Below are 13,527 nucleotides of genomic sequence, written 5' to 3'. Positions count from 1 at the left end.
TGATCTAACCTTTGCCAGAGAAGCACAGCCCTCAGCCGCACTCCTCTGGGCTTTTGCTCACTTCTTATGGGGAAACTGACATGCCCTTAAGACAGTCAGTACTGGGAGACTGTGTTTCCCTTAGTCCTTTCCTTATGTTGCAGCTTTTGTGCAACATTTAACAAGAGTGCAATGTAACTTACGTTACCGCACCCTTGGGTCTCTAGTCATTCCAAAGGCCTTAGAAACCCTCGCTGGACTTATTATGAACAGTGCAGGTGTGTCACGGACAGGACTGGTGGCAGCTATCGTTTATTTTATGTTTTGAACCCTTTTTTGCCATGTTATCTGTGCTTACCGCATTTGGCAAGGATAGGTGGCCTGGCTCCAAAATGGCCATGCCATGAGGTTCTTTGTCCTGTCCTTTGGCCATCTTGCCCCTTCACCTTCCCCAGGTCGAGCCGACCCGGGTCAGTCCTTATTTGGTCATGCACTTTCCCGCGAAACCCAATGCTTTCGTGGGCTTCTGCATGCCTTGTGTTTGTGCTTCCAGGGTGTTGGCTGGGATGTCTGTTCCCAATACACATCCTGGGTGCCAGAGAGTCTGGAGTGTCCTGAATTCCTGGGACCACTGTGGTCTGTGATTGGTCCACGTATGGAGTGAGTGTTTGTGAGCAGATCTCCCATTGGGTCCTCTCCATTTTGGCGCAAAATGGAACATTGGATAATAGGAGGCTGGAAACACCACTACCATGTCGATCTCCTGAGTTCACACGAACAAAGGATAAGGAGCCAAGTATCCTGCAACAGGAAGCCGAGTCGAGGAACCGATGGTGATCCACTGGAAGGTTTTGCACCCTGAGGCCACTATCGTCCTGCGAGACCCCTCTGCATCTGATCGTCCTAGAAGGTCTGCAAAGGCGCTTCGACCCATTGGAATAGTGGGACCAACTATTCTCGGCACCTTCATCAAACCCTGCAAGTAAGCCTCTTCGGAACTGTCCCTGGGCCAACCAATGGGCTGACCAGGTTACACGGGACGTTTGCTCTGTCACCGCCGCCGTTTTGAGGAAGCCCTCGGAACTTGGCATACTGCTAGCTCTGTGTCCACAGCACCCTCACCCCGAATTTCATACACTTGGCATTCCCAGGTCTGAAGTGAGACGAGTGCGCCCAGACTTGAGTAAACACGGTTGCCGTGTTGCCCTGCTGTCGCAACGACCTGTGCACGTTCGCTGCATTTGTGACCCCCTTGACCCTGAATCCTGCTACTGTGGAAACTATACAGTGCCGAGACGTCCTGATTGTCGCATTCGAACCTGCCAGCAAGAGAGGGCGCTAGAGAGCCGACCAAGATGGTGGCTTCCTAGAGAGCTCTGTGCAGCTCCTTAATGAATCCTGAAACATCGCTGCACCGTTGGTGTTAAATTACTTAAAACTCCTGATGTGCTGAATCTCGCGATTTGGCGGAACAATTTGAGACCATTCTCGCCTTTATCGGCTGAAGAGTTACCAAGTTACGGCCCACACCCCGCGGGCCTATCTGTTGCTGCCCGGTGGAGGAGTTGCCACGCTAGGACTCAGGTCAACGCCCACGTCGGAGGTCCCACGGAGGCCCTACTGGTGCAGCCGATCCTACCGGACCACCTCAAGAAGCGGGTGGACATGCGCGCCTGCGGCGCTCCAGAGACGAAGTGGTCTCTGTCCACGCGGCGGTCCAATTTCGACCGATGCACCTGATCCAGCCTGAGGTATGATCCAGATCAACGGCCAGGTAGGGACATTGAGGGCATACAGCTGGCTAACCCACGCCGGAGCTGCCCACATGCCCCGGGAGGACGCCCCCGTTCTCCGTGTCTAAGGTGCCCAGGCTCGGTAACGGTCACCAGCGCGTCCGCTTCCTCTAGGCACTCACCTCGCCGAGCCGGCCCCAACACCCTAAAAGTGCGAAGGTGACCGCAGAACAGCCCGAGCCCCGAGATGCTGGGGTGACCTGGCATTCGTAGGACTTCAACGAGCCCAGAACTCGCATAAGCATCCTGGGGAAGCGTGACGGATGCTGTGAGCTGCACGGCACAGACATTGGCAACCGACTCAGGCGCATACAGTCCTCCAGTGTCGGCCCGCTGAGCCCTGGCCATTGCCGAATTGAGACACGAGGGCCGGGCCGTCTCCTAGCGCAACGTCACGCCGTGAATCTCAAGTGGATCACCTTTGGTAAAATACAACCGCTGCAAGTCCTCTCCTGACAAACAATGTCTGAATAAGACTCAACTGCTACCCCAGCGCTCCATGTTACCAACAGTTCCCTACTTTGGGGGCCAACTGCCTCATTTCGACGCCACACCTCTCAGACACCATCTAGTCGACGGAGCATTCACCTCAGCCGCTCATTGCCCCTGCCTGTGCCGTAAAACACTGCAACTACTTCAAGGCCAGTTGCGGACCGGACCGGCCGACATCTGAGTGCAGTTTAATACCGCAGGTCAGGCCATCAACATACCTCGAGATTCGCAACAAGCATACCGCGAAAATCATTCTTAAACCTACCTAAACCCCGGATCACCTCCACAACAACGTTAGATCCAGCCAGAAGCGAAAACGGGATCAAACTCCTGAATCACCTACGGTGTGACCTCCGGTTCCCGCTCACTCGCACTACATGCTCTGTGGTGAGGCTGAGGCCCAAAGAAGGTAACGGAGCCATACGGCAGTCTTGTTCCTGGCCCTCAATACAACAAGCTATCAGGCCTCCAGCCCCCCTGGCCATGAACCGATAGCGGCATCTCAGGAGCATTCACCGCACAAGGGATCCATTAATTACCAACATTGGGATCCTTTGACACTGTCACGACAACAACAGCGTGGCACACGACTGCAACATGGAAACAGCCACAATTAGACGATCAGTTGCCTCTCTGAAACGGCTGCATCTGCACCCTGCAGTGACAACCGAATAGAACCACAGCAACCCCATTCGAGTGGTGAATCGACCTTGTTACCCTTGAACTACACAACCCTCCATAGACCAACCGGTGTAGCCATAATGCACTCCTGAGAAAGGTGAAATACAAGGCCCACACACCGCGCCCCACCAGATTCCAAAGGGGATAAACCTCACCCAGCTATACTAAACCTCATAAAAGCATCTCGTCAACTCTTTCAACAGCGTGACACACGTGGTATTATCAACAACAACAGCCTGCACTGCCGACCCCCCACAAACTCACAGAGAACCATATCAAGAACACGATGGGGAAGCCTGACAAGTCCCAAAAAAAACTAAACTTTGAGGCAAGCTCCTCCAACAAATCCTCTTCAACCAGTAGATCAGCATCACCAACACCCGATATGGATCCAATAGAACAGCAAGCCACAAATCACAACATAAGAGAGATCTTAATGGACCTGAAGTCTGGAATTGGTAGCCTAGGGAGTAAACTGGACACTCTTGCATCCAAGGTGGATCAGATTCAACACCGCCTCGATAAACACTCAGACAGACTAGACGTTGAACAGCGTGTCTCCGACATTGACGACAGTACGGCAGCCCTAAACTCTAGAGTTTCAACACTGGAAACCCAGATGAAGGCAGTCTGCGCCAAAAACGAAGATTTGGAGGGTTGCTCACGCAGAAATTATATTAGCATCCTCGGGGTCAGAGAACATCAACTTCGTACCAAAATGGAAGATCATGTCGAGCAGCTGTGCATCGAATTGTTTGGGAAAGAGTCTTTCTCGCAGCTATTCGTTATCGAAAGAGCACATAGGATCCCGAACACAAGACCAGTCCCAGGCACGAACCCTCGGCCAATCATCGCAAAGTTACCAAACTACAAGAACCGTGATGCAATGGTTAAGGCGGCCAGAGAAAAAGGAAAACTACAGTACGACGGCGACCCAATTCAAATCTTCCCAGACTTTTCCCCACAAGTCCAGGCACAGAGGCGCTCCTAGTTTGCAAAGGTAGCGGGCGCCTCTCTCTCGACAGAACAAGGCCTGATAACCTGTTCAGTGGTTATTAACCACTTGAGAGTTCGCAGCCACTGCTTTTACTCACTGTGCCTTTCACAGATGGGAAATATCCATTTGCATATCAGTCTTTGTCCTGCCCAGGGGCAGTCCAGCACCGAAATGCAATGGCAATTCCAACCTGAACGAGAGTACCACCAGCAACCCCATACACGTGTTTCACCCTTGTTGGGGATCATCAGTGAGGTGAAGCTGATGCCTCTCTAAGCACAGTGAGAGGGAGACCATGTCTGGTTGCCCCCAGGAGACCTAGGGTTACCAATCCCAGGTTCCTTGAAATTTAGTTTGCAAAGGTAGCGGGCGCCCCTCTCTCGACAGAACAAGGCCTGATAACCTGTTCAGTGGTTATTAACCACTTGAGAGTTCGCAGCCACTGCTTTTACTCACTGTGCCTTTCACAGATGGGAAATATCCATTTGCATATCAGTCTTTGTCCTGCCCAGGGGCAGTCCAGCACCGAAATGCAATGGCAATTCCAACCTGAACGAGAGTACCACCAGCAACCCCATACACGTGTTTCATACTTGTTGGGGATCATCAGTGAGGTGAAGCTCACAACGGTCAAATGGAGACTCCAAGACAACCAAATTCTCTATTCCATGCTTTTCCCAGCAAAACTCTGTATTCAACATGAGGGGAAAGTCCAATTCTTTACTACACCAGAAGAAGCCAATGACTATCTAGACCGCGCCGGTTGCAGACCTACACCGAACAACCAGAGACCTCGACGTGAAGAACACAGGCGACGAGACCCAACGTAATCATCGAGTGCAGCATCAAACTTAGGCAGTATCATTCCGCCCTCGGACCTACACCCAACACTCACAACAGAAACAAAACTCTAGTCTAACAGGGAGCCCTTCTCCCATTTGGATGGCTACTAGCGCCCCAAGCACAGCAATGTTCACAAGGTTGGGGTCATCATGGGCCAGTTGGGAGTTGCCCATGCAAGGGAGGGAAGTTAGTTCTACAAAGACGCCCGTGGAGACACCACCAACTGCTAATCTATGTAATGTAATGTTCACACAACCGAAATACATCAAGCCGATCGCCATATCAGACATGACACCCATACGCACCCAGTCTCCAGCTATGGCCACTTGCTCAAGAAAGGCATATTCCCAACCATCCTCCCAGAGGCCAATGACACTGTTTAAAATCGCCACTTGGAACATTGGAGGTGGCAACCAACCGTCCAAAACCAGGAGAATTCTCCAATACTTTCGCAGACATAAAATCCATGTCGCAATACTACAGGAGACCCATCTCCTACCATCTTCGGAGCATATCTGGGCCAAATCGTGGGGTTGTCATAGATACTTTTCATCCTATTCATCCTATGCTAGGGGAGTCGCAATCCAAATTGACAAAAGAGCAAACTTCAGCTTGATTGACTCAAGAAAAGACACAGAAGGGAGAGCCTTACTGGTGAGAGGGATACTAGCGGGGAAAGAGGTGGTGATTGTGAACTCATATGCGCCAAATACCGACGGGCCAAGCAACTTCAACTGGGTGTTGGCTCAACTAGGAAAGATTAACACAGCAACTATCATCTGGGGGGCGGACCTCAATACAATGCTATATCCCAGTATCGACAAATCTCACAACACTGGGACAATCCCGTCTAAGGCGTGCCTCCAGGTGAAGGAGATTTGCCAAGTGTTTGACTTATCCGACACATGGAGACAATACAACCGAGATGCAAGGGAATACACTTTCTACTCAGCCATTCACAACACCAGCTCTCGGATAGACTATATCCTGGCATCCACCCACAGTCCATTCAAATGGGGTGTGTGCCAAATACTCCCACAATCCTTCTCAGACCACTCGATGGTGACACTCGAGGTCTCACTATCCGGCTCTATGACACCTGGTCTCTGCTGGAGGTTCAAACCTGTGTCGCTAGTTGATGCTGTATTCGCGGAAGAGTAACGACAAGAAATAACATCATTCCTGGAAATCAGTCAAGATTCTGTGGACTCAGCTGGCACCCTATGGGAAACATTAAAATGCTACATACGTGGAGTATCAAAGGAGAACGGCTTGCTAAAACTAATACGTAGAGAACCTACCGCCAGCGAACAGCGCCTGAAAGACGTAGAGCTCAAATACACCTCCACTCCAAAGCCACACATCCTAGCAGCACTAAAAAAGGAACTACTGACGTTCAAAGAATTGGCAGAACGCGAATTGAAACTTTTGGGACACAAACACCAGATCCGTCAATACAGAGAAGGTCAAAAACCAGGCGCACTGCTTGCCTGGCTATTAAAAGTCGACAAGGCTCCTCCCAAAGTAGATTGTATCAAAGATGCACGTGGAACACTAGTCTACACGGAGGAAGAAATAGCCAAAACATTCCAACATTTCTACCAGGATCTGTATGCCTCCAAAGGCGGCACAAGCCCAGAGGCAATGCAAGGCTTTTCAAATGATACAGAACTGTACTGGGTAGCAAACGAGCTAAGAGCGCCTCTGAATGTACCTAAGCAATCAAATCCCCCCCGAACACTAAAGCGCCGGGCCCTGATGGGCTCATAGGAGAGTTCTACAAAGCCCACGCGGCCATTGTGGCCCCTTTCTTACTCCGTGTATATGAGGAATCAATTGAACGTGGGATTCTCCCCCCTACGCTGCAGGAAGCCAACGTAATAGTTCTCCATAAAGTGGGCAAACCCCCAGAAGACTGCCCGTCATATAGACCGATCTCCTTAGTTATTCTAGACAACAAGATTCTGGCAAAAATCCTGGCTTCACTCCTACTTCCCTTAATGCCAGCCCTAGTAATTGGTGACCAGGCCGGTTTTATTCTGTGACGCAGCCCCAACTACGGCATTAGAAGACTGTTCAGGGTTATGGAGGCCCTTGCACAACAAGCGATTGCAGTACTACTCGACGCTGAGAAAGCGTTTGATTCTGTGGAATGGTCCTACATCTTTGCAACACTCACACAAATGGGGTTGGGGAAATTCTTTATTAGACTAGTGTCCCTACTATATAATGACCCGAGATCCTACATCACATTAGGAAATGCCAGATCTGCCAGCATCAAGCTAGAGCGTGGGACTAGGCAAGGATTCCCCCTTTCGGCCCTCATCTTTGCCCTAGTAATGGAATCCCTCGCCTCACGGCTGAGATCCAACCAACTACACAGAGGCCTTAAGTTAGGCCCCCATAGTCTGATAGTATCCCTATATGCTGATGACGTAATGGTATTCGTGAGCGACCCACAAAATAACCTCAACCCAATAATACGCAAGGTGATCAGATTCAGCCAAATATCCGGCCTTAAAACAAACCACTTGAAATCGGTGATATTCCCTCTGACACCAAACACCACCACGTTCACAGACGATCACGGCTTCAAATGGGAAAACTCAAGAGTCCGTTATCTAGGCATTTATATATCCCTCAACCACAACGATATATACCAAGACAATTACGTAACAACCTTCAACACTCTGCAGGAAAGAGTCCACAGATGGAAATCGCTACCGCTAACACTATGGGGCAGAACCTCATTGACTAAAATGGTTATTCTCCCCAAACTCCTTTATCTATTTACAAATGTTCCACTGCTCCTCCCAAAGTCCTTTCTTCAAAAGGTCAGGAGTCTTATACTAGAATTTCTCTGGGCAGGAAAACCGGCACGTGTAGCATATAATACGCTGACATTGCCGATCTCAAATGGTGGCCTGGCACTACCAGACGTGGAGAAATACTACTGGGCTCCCCAAGCACAATTTTTAAGTCACTGGTATGCAACACAATACATTCGCCCACACGTACAAGTAGAACGTGCTCTCGCATCCCCTAATCTGCTAAGAGCCATCATCCTTAGCCACATTCCATTACCACACAGCACACTCAACACAGACTTATCCACGTATACGATCTGGAAAAAGATTGCCCGTAAATACAAGGTAGAAGTAAGATTCTCCCCACTATTACTAATTACATTTATTCCAGGCATTCCTCTCACAAACGAGAAAGTATTCCTTATATGGGTGGACAAAATGAACGTTCAATCCTTCGGACGCCTGTTCCCAGGGGGCGCCTTCCTGACTCCACAGATGGCCAAAGATCGGGGTGGAAACACCCCGTTAGATATATTCCTATACTTTAGATTACGCCACACTCTACAATCGCTGTTCCCCTCATTCCTCAAACAGCCGCCAACTTGGGACTTACTTCACAACGTAATCCAGAGCCAGGGAGAAGGGAGACTAGTATCTACACTATACAAAACCCTTTTGGTTGACACAGTTAAGATTGACCCGAGGGTGAAACAAAAGTGGGAAGCAGATCTTCAAGAAATGATACCTGCAGAAGACTGGTCCTTTATTCTTCGTCAAACTCAAAAGGTGGCATTAAACACACGCTACAAATTAATCAATTTTAACTTCATATATCAAACCTACTTCATCCCAGTCAAAAAACACAGACCTCACCCAGAACTGTCACCGCACTGCGAGCGGTGCAATGGAGCAGATGCAGGCTTTTTTCACTTAGCTTGGAAGTGCCCCAGAATATACCGCTTCTGAATCGCAGTTTTGCAAATAACAGCAGATATCATAGGGGAAGCGGTCACGCCACTCCCACAGGAGGCTCTTCTCGGGCTGACCAAGCACTTGCAACCCGCAAATCGCAAACTGGCAGCTCTTCTCATGGTACTGGCGCGGAGGAGAATCGCCATGGCATGGGGCTGCAGTCCACTGCCCACGATTGAAGCCTGGAAAAAAGACATTCTATACTGCCAAGATGTGGATAACAAATTCATAAAAACACTACCTCTTCATGCACGACCCCCTGACATCTGGCGGACGTACATATTATACCTGCTAAACAGCGCCGAGACATCAGACTCAGACACCTCGGAAACTCAAACATAGAAAAGGGAACTGAAAAAGTAATAGCGTTAAAACAATGTCCTGTTGACGTTGCTGTGAAACAACCTTGTGTCATTCTCCGCAGGCATCTGGAGTGGGGGGAATTTACACAGGGATGGTTTGCAAATTGTTATTGTTTTGAATGCACCCGTTCGGTGCAGTTGTAGTTGTTTCATATGTAAATACCGAAAAATAAAGTTTTTAAAAAAAAGGAACCTGCCTGCAAAGTGAACTGAACTGGCGAAGTTCGGGTCTGCCTGCGTCGGGGACCGGTGAGTAGTCCATACCCCAACCGGTGGCCCCTAGCGCAGGAGCCCATTTCGTTTCTACCGCTGTTGCGAAACAGCGACTCCATCCCGCACTCTCAACCTGCCTCTGCCCGCAAGTGGAGGTCCTGCTTGATTAGTGGGGGCTTGTTCTTCATCGCCGCATCCACCTTCCTGAACTGTCAGAGACCCTTGAAGAGAACCTATCTTGTCCATTGGCACAAGCGCGTGCATGTACTATTGAGCATAAGGCTCCTCTCTTCGTAGGGCTTGGACTGTCTCTTAGTTAGGTGTATTTCTGATGTCGAACTGGGTCTAATGATTACTTGCACTGCCTGTTTTCCTCCCCATCTAGGTGGTCTATATATTTTGTGCTTATAATACCTTAGACCGCTATGGTCTTGTATATATATTGTATTGGTTGTGATGTATTGGTTTACTTTAGTGTTACTGTGATTCATTGCAATGGTCTACGTTACAAAGGCCTTGTAATAAATGTGTCTTTATTTTTAATATAACACCTGTCTGGAGAAATTCATAAGTGTCCTTGCTTTGTGTGATCATTGAGGTCTTTCAGTCACCCTCACCCCTCTTGAGACTTAGTCTTGACCACCGCCATCGCTACCCTGATTGGTCTGGCTTGTCCAGAGGTTACCCTGTTCCAAGAAACAAGGCTGGCATTCTGAACCTCTGCCCCTCCAGGTCAGAGTTCAGAAATCCGTCTTAACAGTGGGGAGTGGACAGGTGTGGACCTAGTAACCAGGGGATGACACTGTGGGGATCAGGTCACCCAGGTCCAGGTATAGTGGGGAGTGGACTGTGTATGGACCTAGTAACCAAGTGATGACACTGTGGGGATCAGGTCACCCAGTCTCAGGTATAGTGGGGAGTGGACGGTGTGTGGACCTAGTAACCAGGTGATGACACTGTGGGGATCAGATCACCCAGTCTCAGGTATAGTGGGGAGTGGAGGTGCATGTACCTAGTAACCAGGGGATGAGACTGTGGGGATCAAATCACCCAGTCTCAGGTATAGTGGGGAGTGGACGGTGTGTGGACCTAGTAACCAGGGGGTGACACTGTAGGGATCAGATCACCCCATCTCAAGTATAGTGGGGAGTGGACGGTGTATGGACCTAGTAACCAGGTGATGACACTGTGAGGATCAGATCCCCCACTCTAAGGTACAGTGGGGAATGTACGGTGTATGGACCTAGTAACCAGAGGGTAACACTGTAGGGATCAGATCACCCACTCTCAGGTATAGTGGGGAGTGGACAGTGTGTGGACCTAGTAACCAGGTGATGACACTGTGGGGATCAGATCACCCACTCTCAGGTACAGTGGGGAGTGTACGGTGTATGGACCTAGTAACCAGGGGGTGACACTGTAGGGATCAGATCACCCACTCTCAGGTACAGTGGGGAGTGTACGGTGTATGGACCTAGTAACCAGGGGATGAGACTGTGGGGATCAGATCACCCACTCTCAGGTACAGTGGGGAGTGTACGGTGTATGGACCTAGTAACCAGGGGGTGACACTGTAGGGATCAGATCACCCACTCTCAGGTACAGTGGGGAGTGTACGGTGTATGGACCTAGTAACCAGGGGATGAGACTGTGGGGATCAGATCACCCAGTCTCAGGTATAGTGGGGAGTGGAGGCTGCATGGACTTAGTAACCAGGAGAGGAAACTGTGGGGATCAGATCACCCAGTCTCAGGTATAGTGATAAGTGGACAGTGTGTGGACCTAGTAACCAGGGAATTAAACTGTGGAGATCCGATCACCCAGTCCCAGGAATAGTGGGGAGTGGACAGTGTATGGACCTAGTAACCAGGGGATGAAACTATGGGGATCAGATCACCCAGTCTCAGGTATAGTGCGGAGTGGACAGTGTATGGACCTAGTAACCAGGAAATGAAACTGTGGGGTTCAGATCACCCAGTCCCAGATATAGTGGGGAGTGGAGGTGCATGGACCTAGTAACCAGGGGACGACACTGTGGGGATCAGATCACCCAGTCTCAGGTATAGTGGTGAGTGTACGGTGTATGGACCTAGTAACCAGGGGGTGACACTGTAGGGATCAGATCACCCAGTCTCAGGTATAGGGGTTAGGACTGTGGGGATCAGATCACCCAGTTTCAGATATAGTGGAGAGTGGAGGCTGCATGGACCTAGTAACCTGGGGAGGAAACTATGGGGATCAGATCACCCAGTCTCAGGTATAGTGGGGAGTGGAGGCTGCATGGACCTAGTAACCAGGGGAGGAAACTGTGGGGATCAGATCACCCAGTCTCAGCTATAGTGAGGTTTGGACGATGTGTGGACCTAGTAACCAGGGAATTAAACTGTGGGGATCAGATCACCCAGTCTCAGGTATAGTGGGGAGTGGGCGGTGGACGGACCTAGGTGTTAGGGAGGAGCCATTCGTTTTGTTTTACATGAGCTTTAATATACAGATTTCACAAATCCTTGTTTGTTTGAAAGATATAAGCAATGAAGAGTGGTCATGATTACAAACCTTTTCTCTGCCAGTGGCAGCTTTATGATGATAACCGCATAGGCCCCTCAATCCCCACAGACAGTAGGCACGCCCCAATATCCGGCATACGTTCCCTTTAGTCCTACCCCTCGGCAGGAACCTGCAACGTGCTGCTCTTCGGTGTGTCTATGGAAGTTATTTCAAGTGAGTGGAACCTTGTCACCCACCAGTGCCCATTATGTGTTTATTTCCATTTCAGATAACTAGGGGAGAAGACAATGATGAGGGAAAACCAAAGCTTGGTGACAGAATTCATCCTTTTAGGGTTTTCCGTCTCGCCGAAGATCAAGATTGTGCTGTTTGTGGTGTTCCTCATGTGCTTCCTGGTCACAATCCTTGCAAACAGTGTCATCATCGCAGTGGTCAGAGGAGATGCTCGTCTGCACTCGCCCATGTATTTCTTCGTTTGCAACTTGTCCTTTTTAGATGTGTGTTTCTTAATAACAAACATGTTCACATGTCTGAAAGGATTCCTCTCTGGAAATAACACCATCACATTCACTGGCTGTGTGACCCAAATGTATATTGGGTTCTCTTTGGGTTCTACTGAATGTATTATTCTGGCTGTCATGGCTTGGGATCGCTATGTTGCCATCTGCAACCCACTGAGCTATCAACTCATAATAAACAAACGTGTCTGCATCAGACTTATTGTTGCTACCTGGGTGGCTGGGTTCCTCTTTGCCACTGTGACTGTGTCTTTCACAATGACTGTGCCAATCTGTGGACATAACAAGATTGACCATATTGTATGTGAAGCGGCAGCTGTGCTGAGTTTAGCATGCGAAGATATCCGCATTGCCAAAGCGGGGATATTTGTCAGTGGTCTAATTGTCCTTGTCTCGCCACTATTGTTAATCATCTTCAGTTATTTCCGCATCATTTGCACCATCCTGAGAATGCAGGCAGCCGCCAGCAGACAGAAGGCGTTCTCCACCTGCGGTTCCCACCTGACGGTGGTGACTCTCTTCTACGGGACGACCATAGCAATATACATGAGTCCAAGGTCAATGATCTCAAGGCAAAATGAAAAGATTTTATCTCTCATCTATGGTTTAGGGACACCTATGCTGAACCCTCTCATATATACGCTAAGGAACAAGGAGGTCAAAGAGTCTATGAAGAAAGTACTCAGCAGATTCACAACATGTTACATATCAAATGTGTGAGTGTTCCTTTAAATGTAATATTATATGTGCTAGTTCTTCGCCACTGGAGTTTTCCCCACTTCTCTCAAGCATTCTCTTGTGCATCTTCTGCTCAAAAAACCCTCTGCTGACCCTTCTATTCTGGCAAACTGTTGCCCAATCTCTATTTCTCTTTTCTTGGGAAAACCCCTGGAGATTTTGGCTATCTCTCAACTTACCCTCCACACTGAATCTGTTGGTTGTCTCCATGATCATCACTAACTTTCGAGCATCCAAAGGCATGGAAAATGCTCTTCTGAACACACGTGAAGACCTGCTCTCAAACCTTGACTCTATCTCTCCCTCTGTCCTCATTCTTCTTGACCTCTCTTCTGCTTTCACTACGGTAAACCACAACATCCTGATCTCCTGTCTCTGTGATACCTTGGGCATCACAGATCAGGTCCTGGCGTGGCTAGCATCCTTTCTCTCTGACCGGCCTTCCCAGGTGGAACTTGGTTCCTTTCTATCTGCCGTCATTCTCTCTACTTGTGGTGTCCCCCAGGGATCTAATCTATTCCCTTGGGTTTTCAATGTCTACATGGCCCCCTTGGCCCACAATATCTCTCATTCACCTCCACTGTCAGTGTTATGTGGATGACACACAGCTCTCTATCATGCTAG

General features: G+C 49.3%; 1 protein-coding gene across 1 annotated transcript; it reads left to right on the top strand.

Moving 5' to 3' along the window:
* Window positions 1-11,937: 11,937 nt before the first annotated feature.
* LOC138452712 (olfactory receptor 2K2-like) lies at window positions 11,938-12,885 on the top strand. The gene has a single exon (XM_069605060.1). The coding sequence runs from the start codon at window positions 11,938-11,940 to the stop codon at window positions 12,883-12,885; it is 948 nt and encodes a 315-aa protein (XP_069461161.1).
* Window positions 12,886-13,527: the final 642 nt, after the last annotated feature.

This window comes from Ambystoma mexicanum, chromosome 4p (assembly GCF_040938575.1).
Source record: "Ambystoma mexicanum isolate Mex_15411 chromosome 4p, UKY_AmexF1_1, whole genome shotgun sequence".
NCBI classification, from domain to species: domain Eukaryota; kingdom Metazoa; phylum Chordata; class Amphibia; order Caudata; family Ambystomatidae; genus Ambystoma; species Ambystoma mexicanum.
Note: the sequence above shows the minus strand (reverse complement) of the source record. Positions and strands in the feature narration are given on the sequence as shown.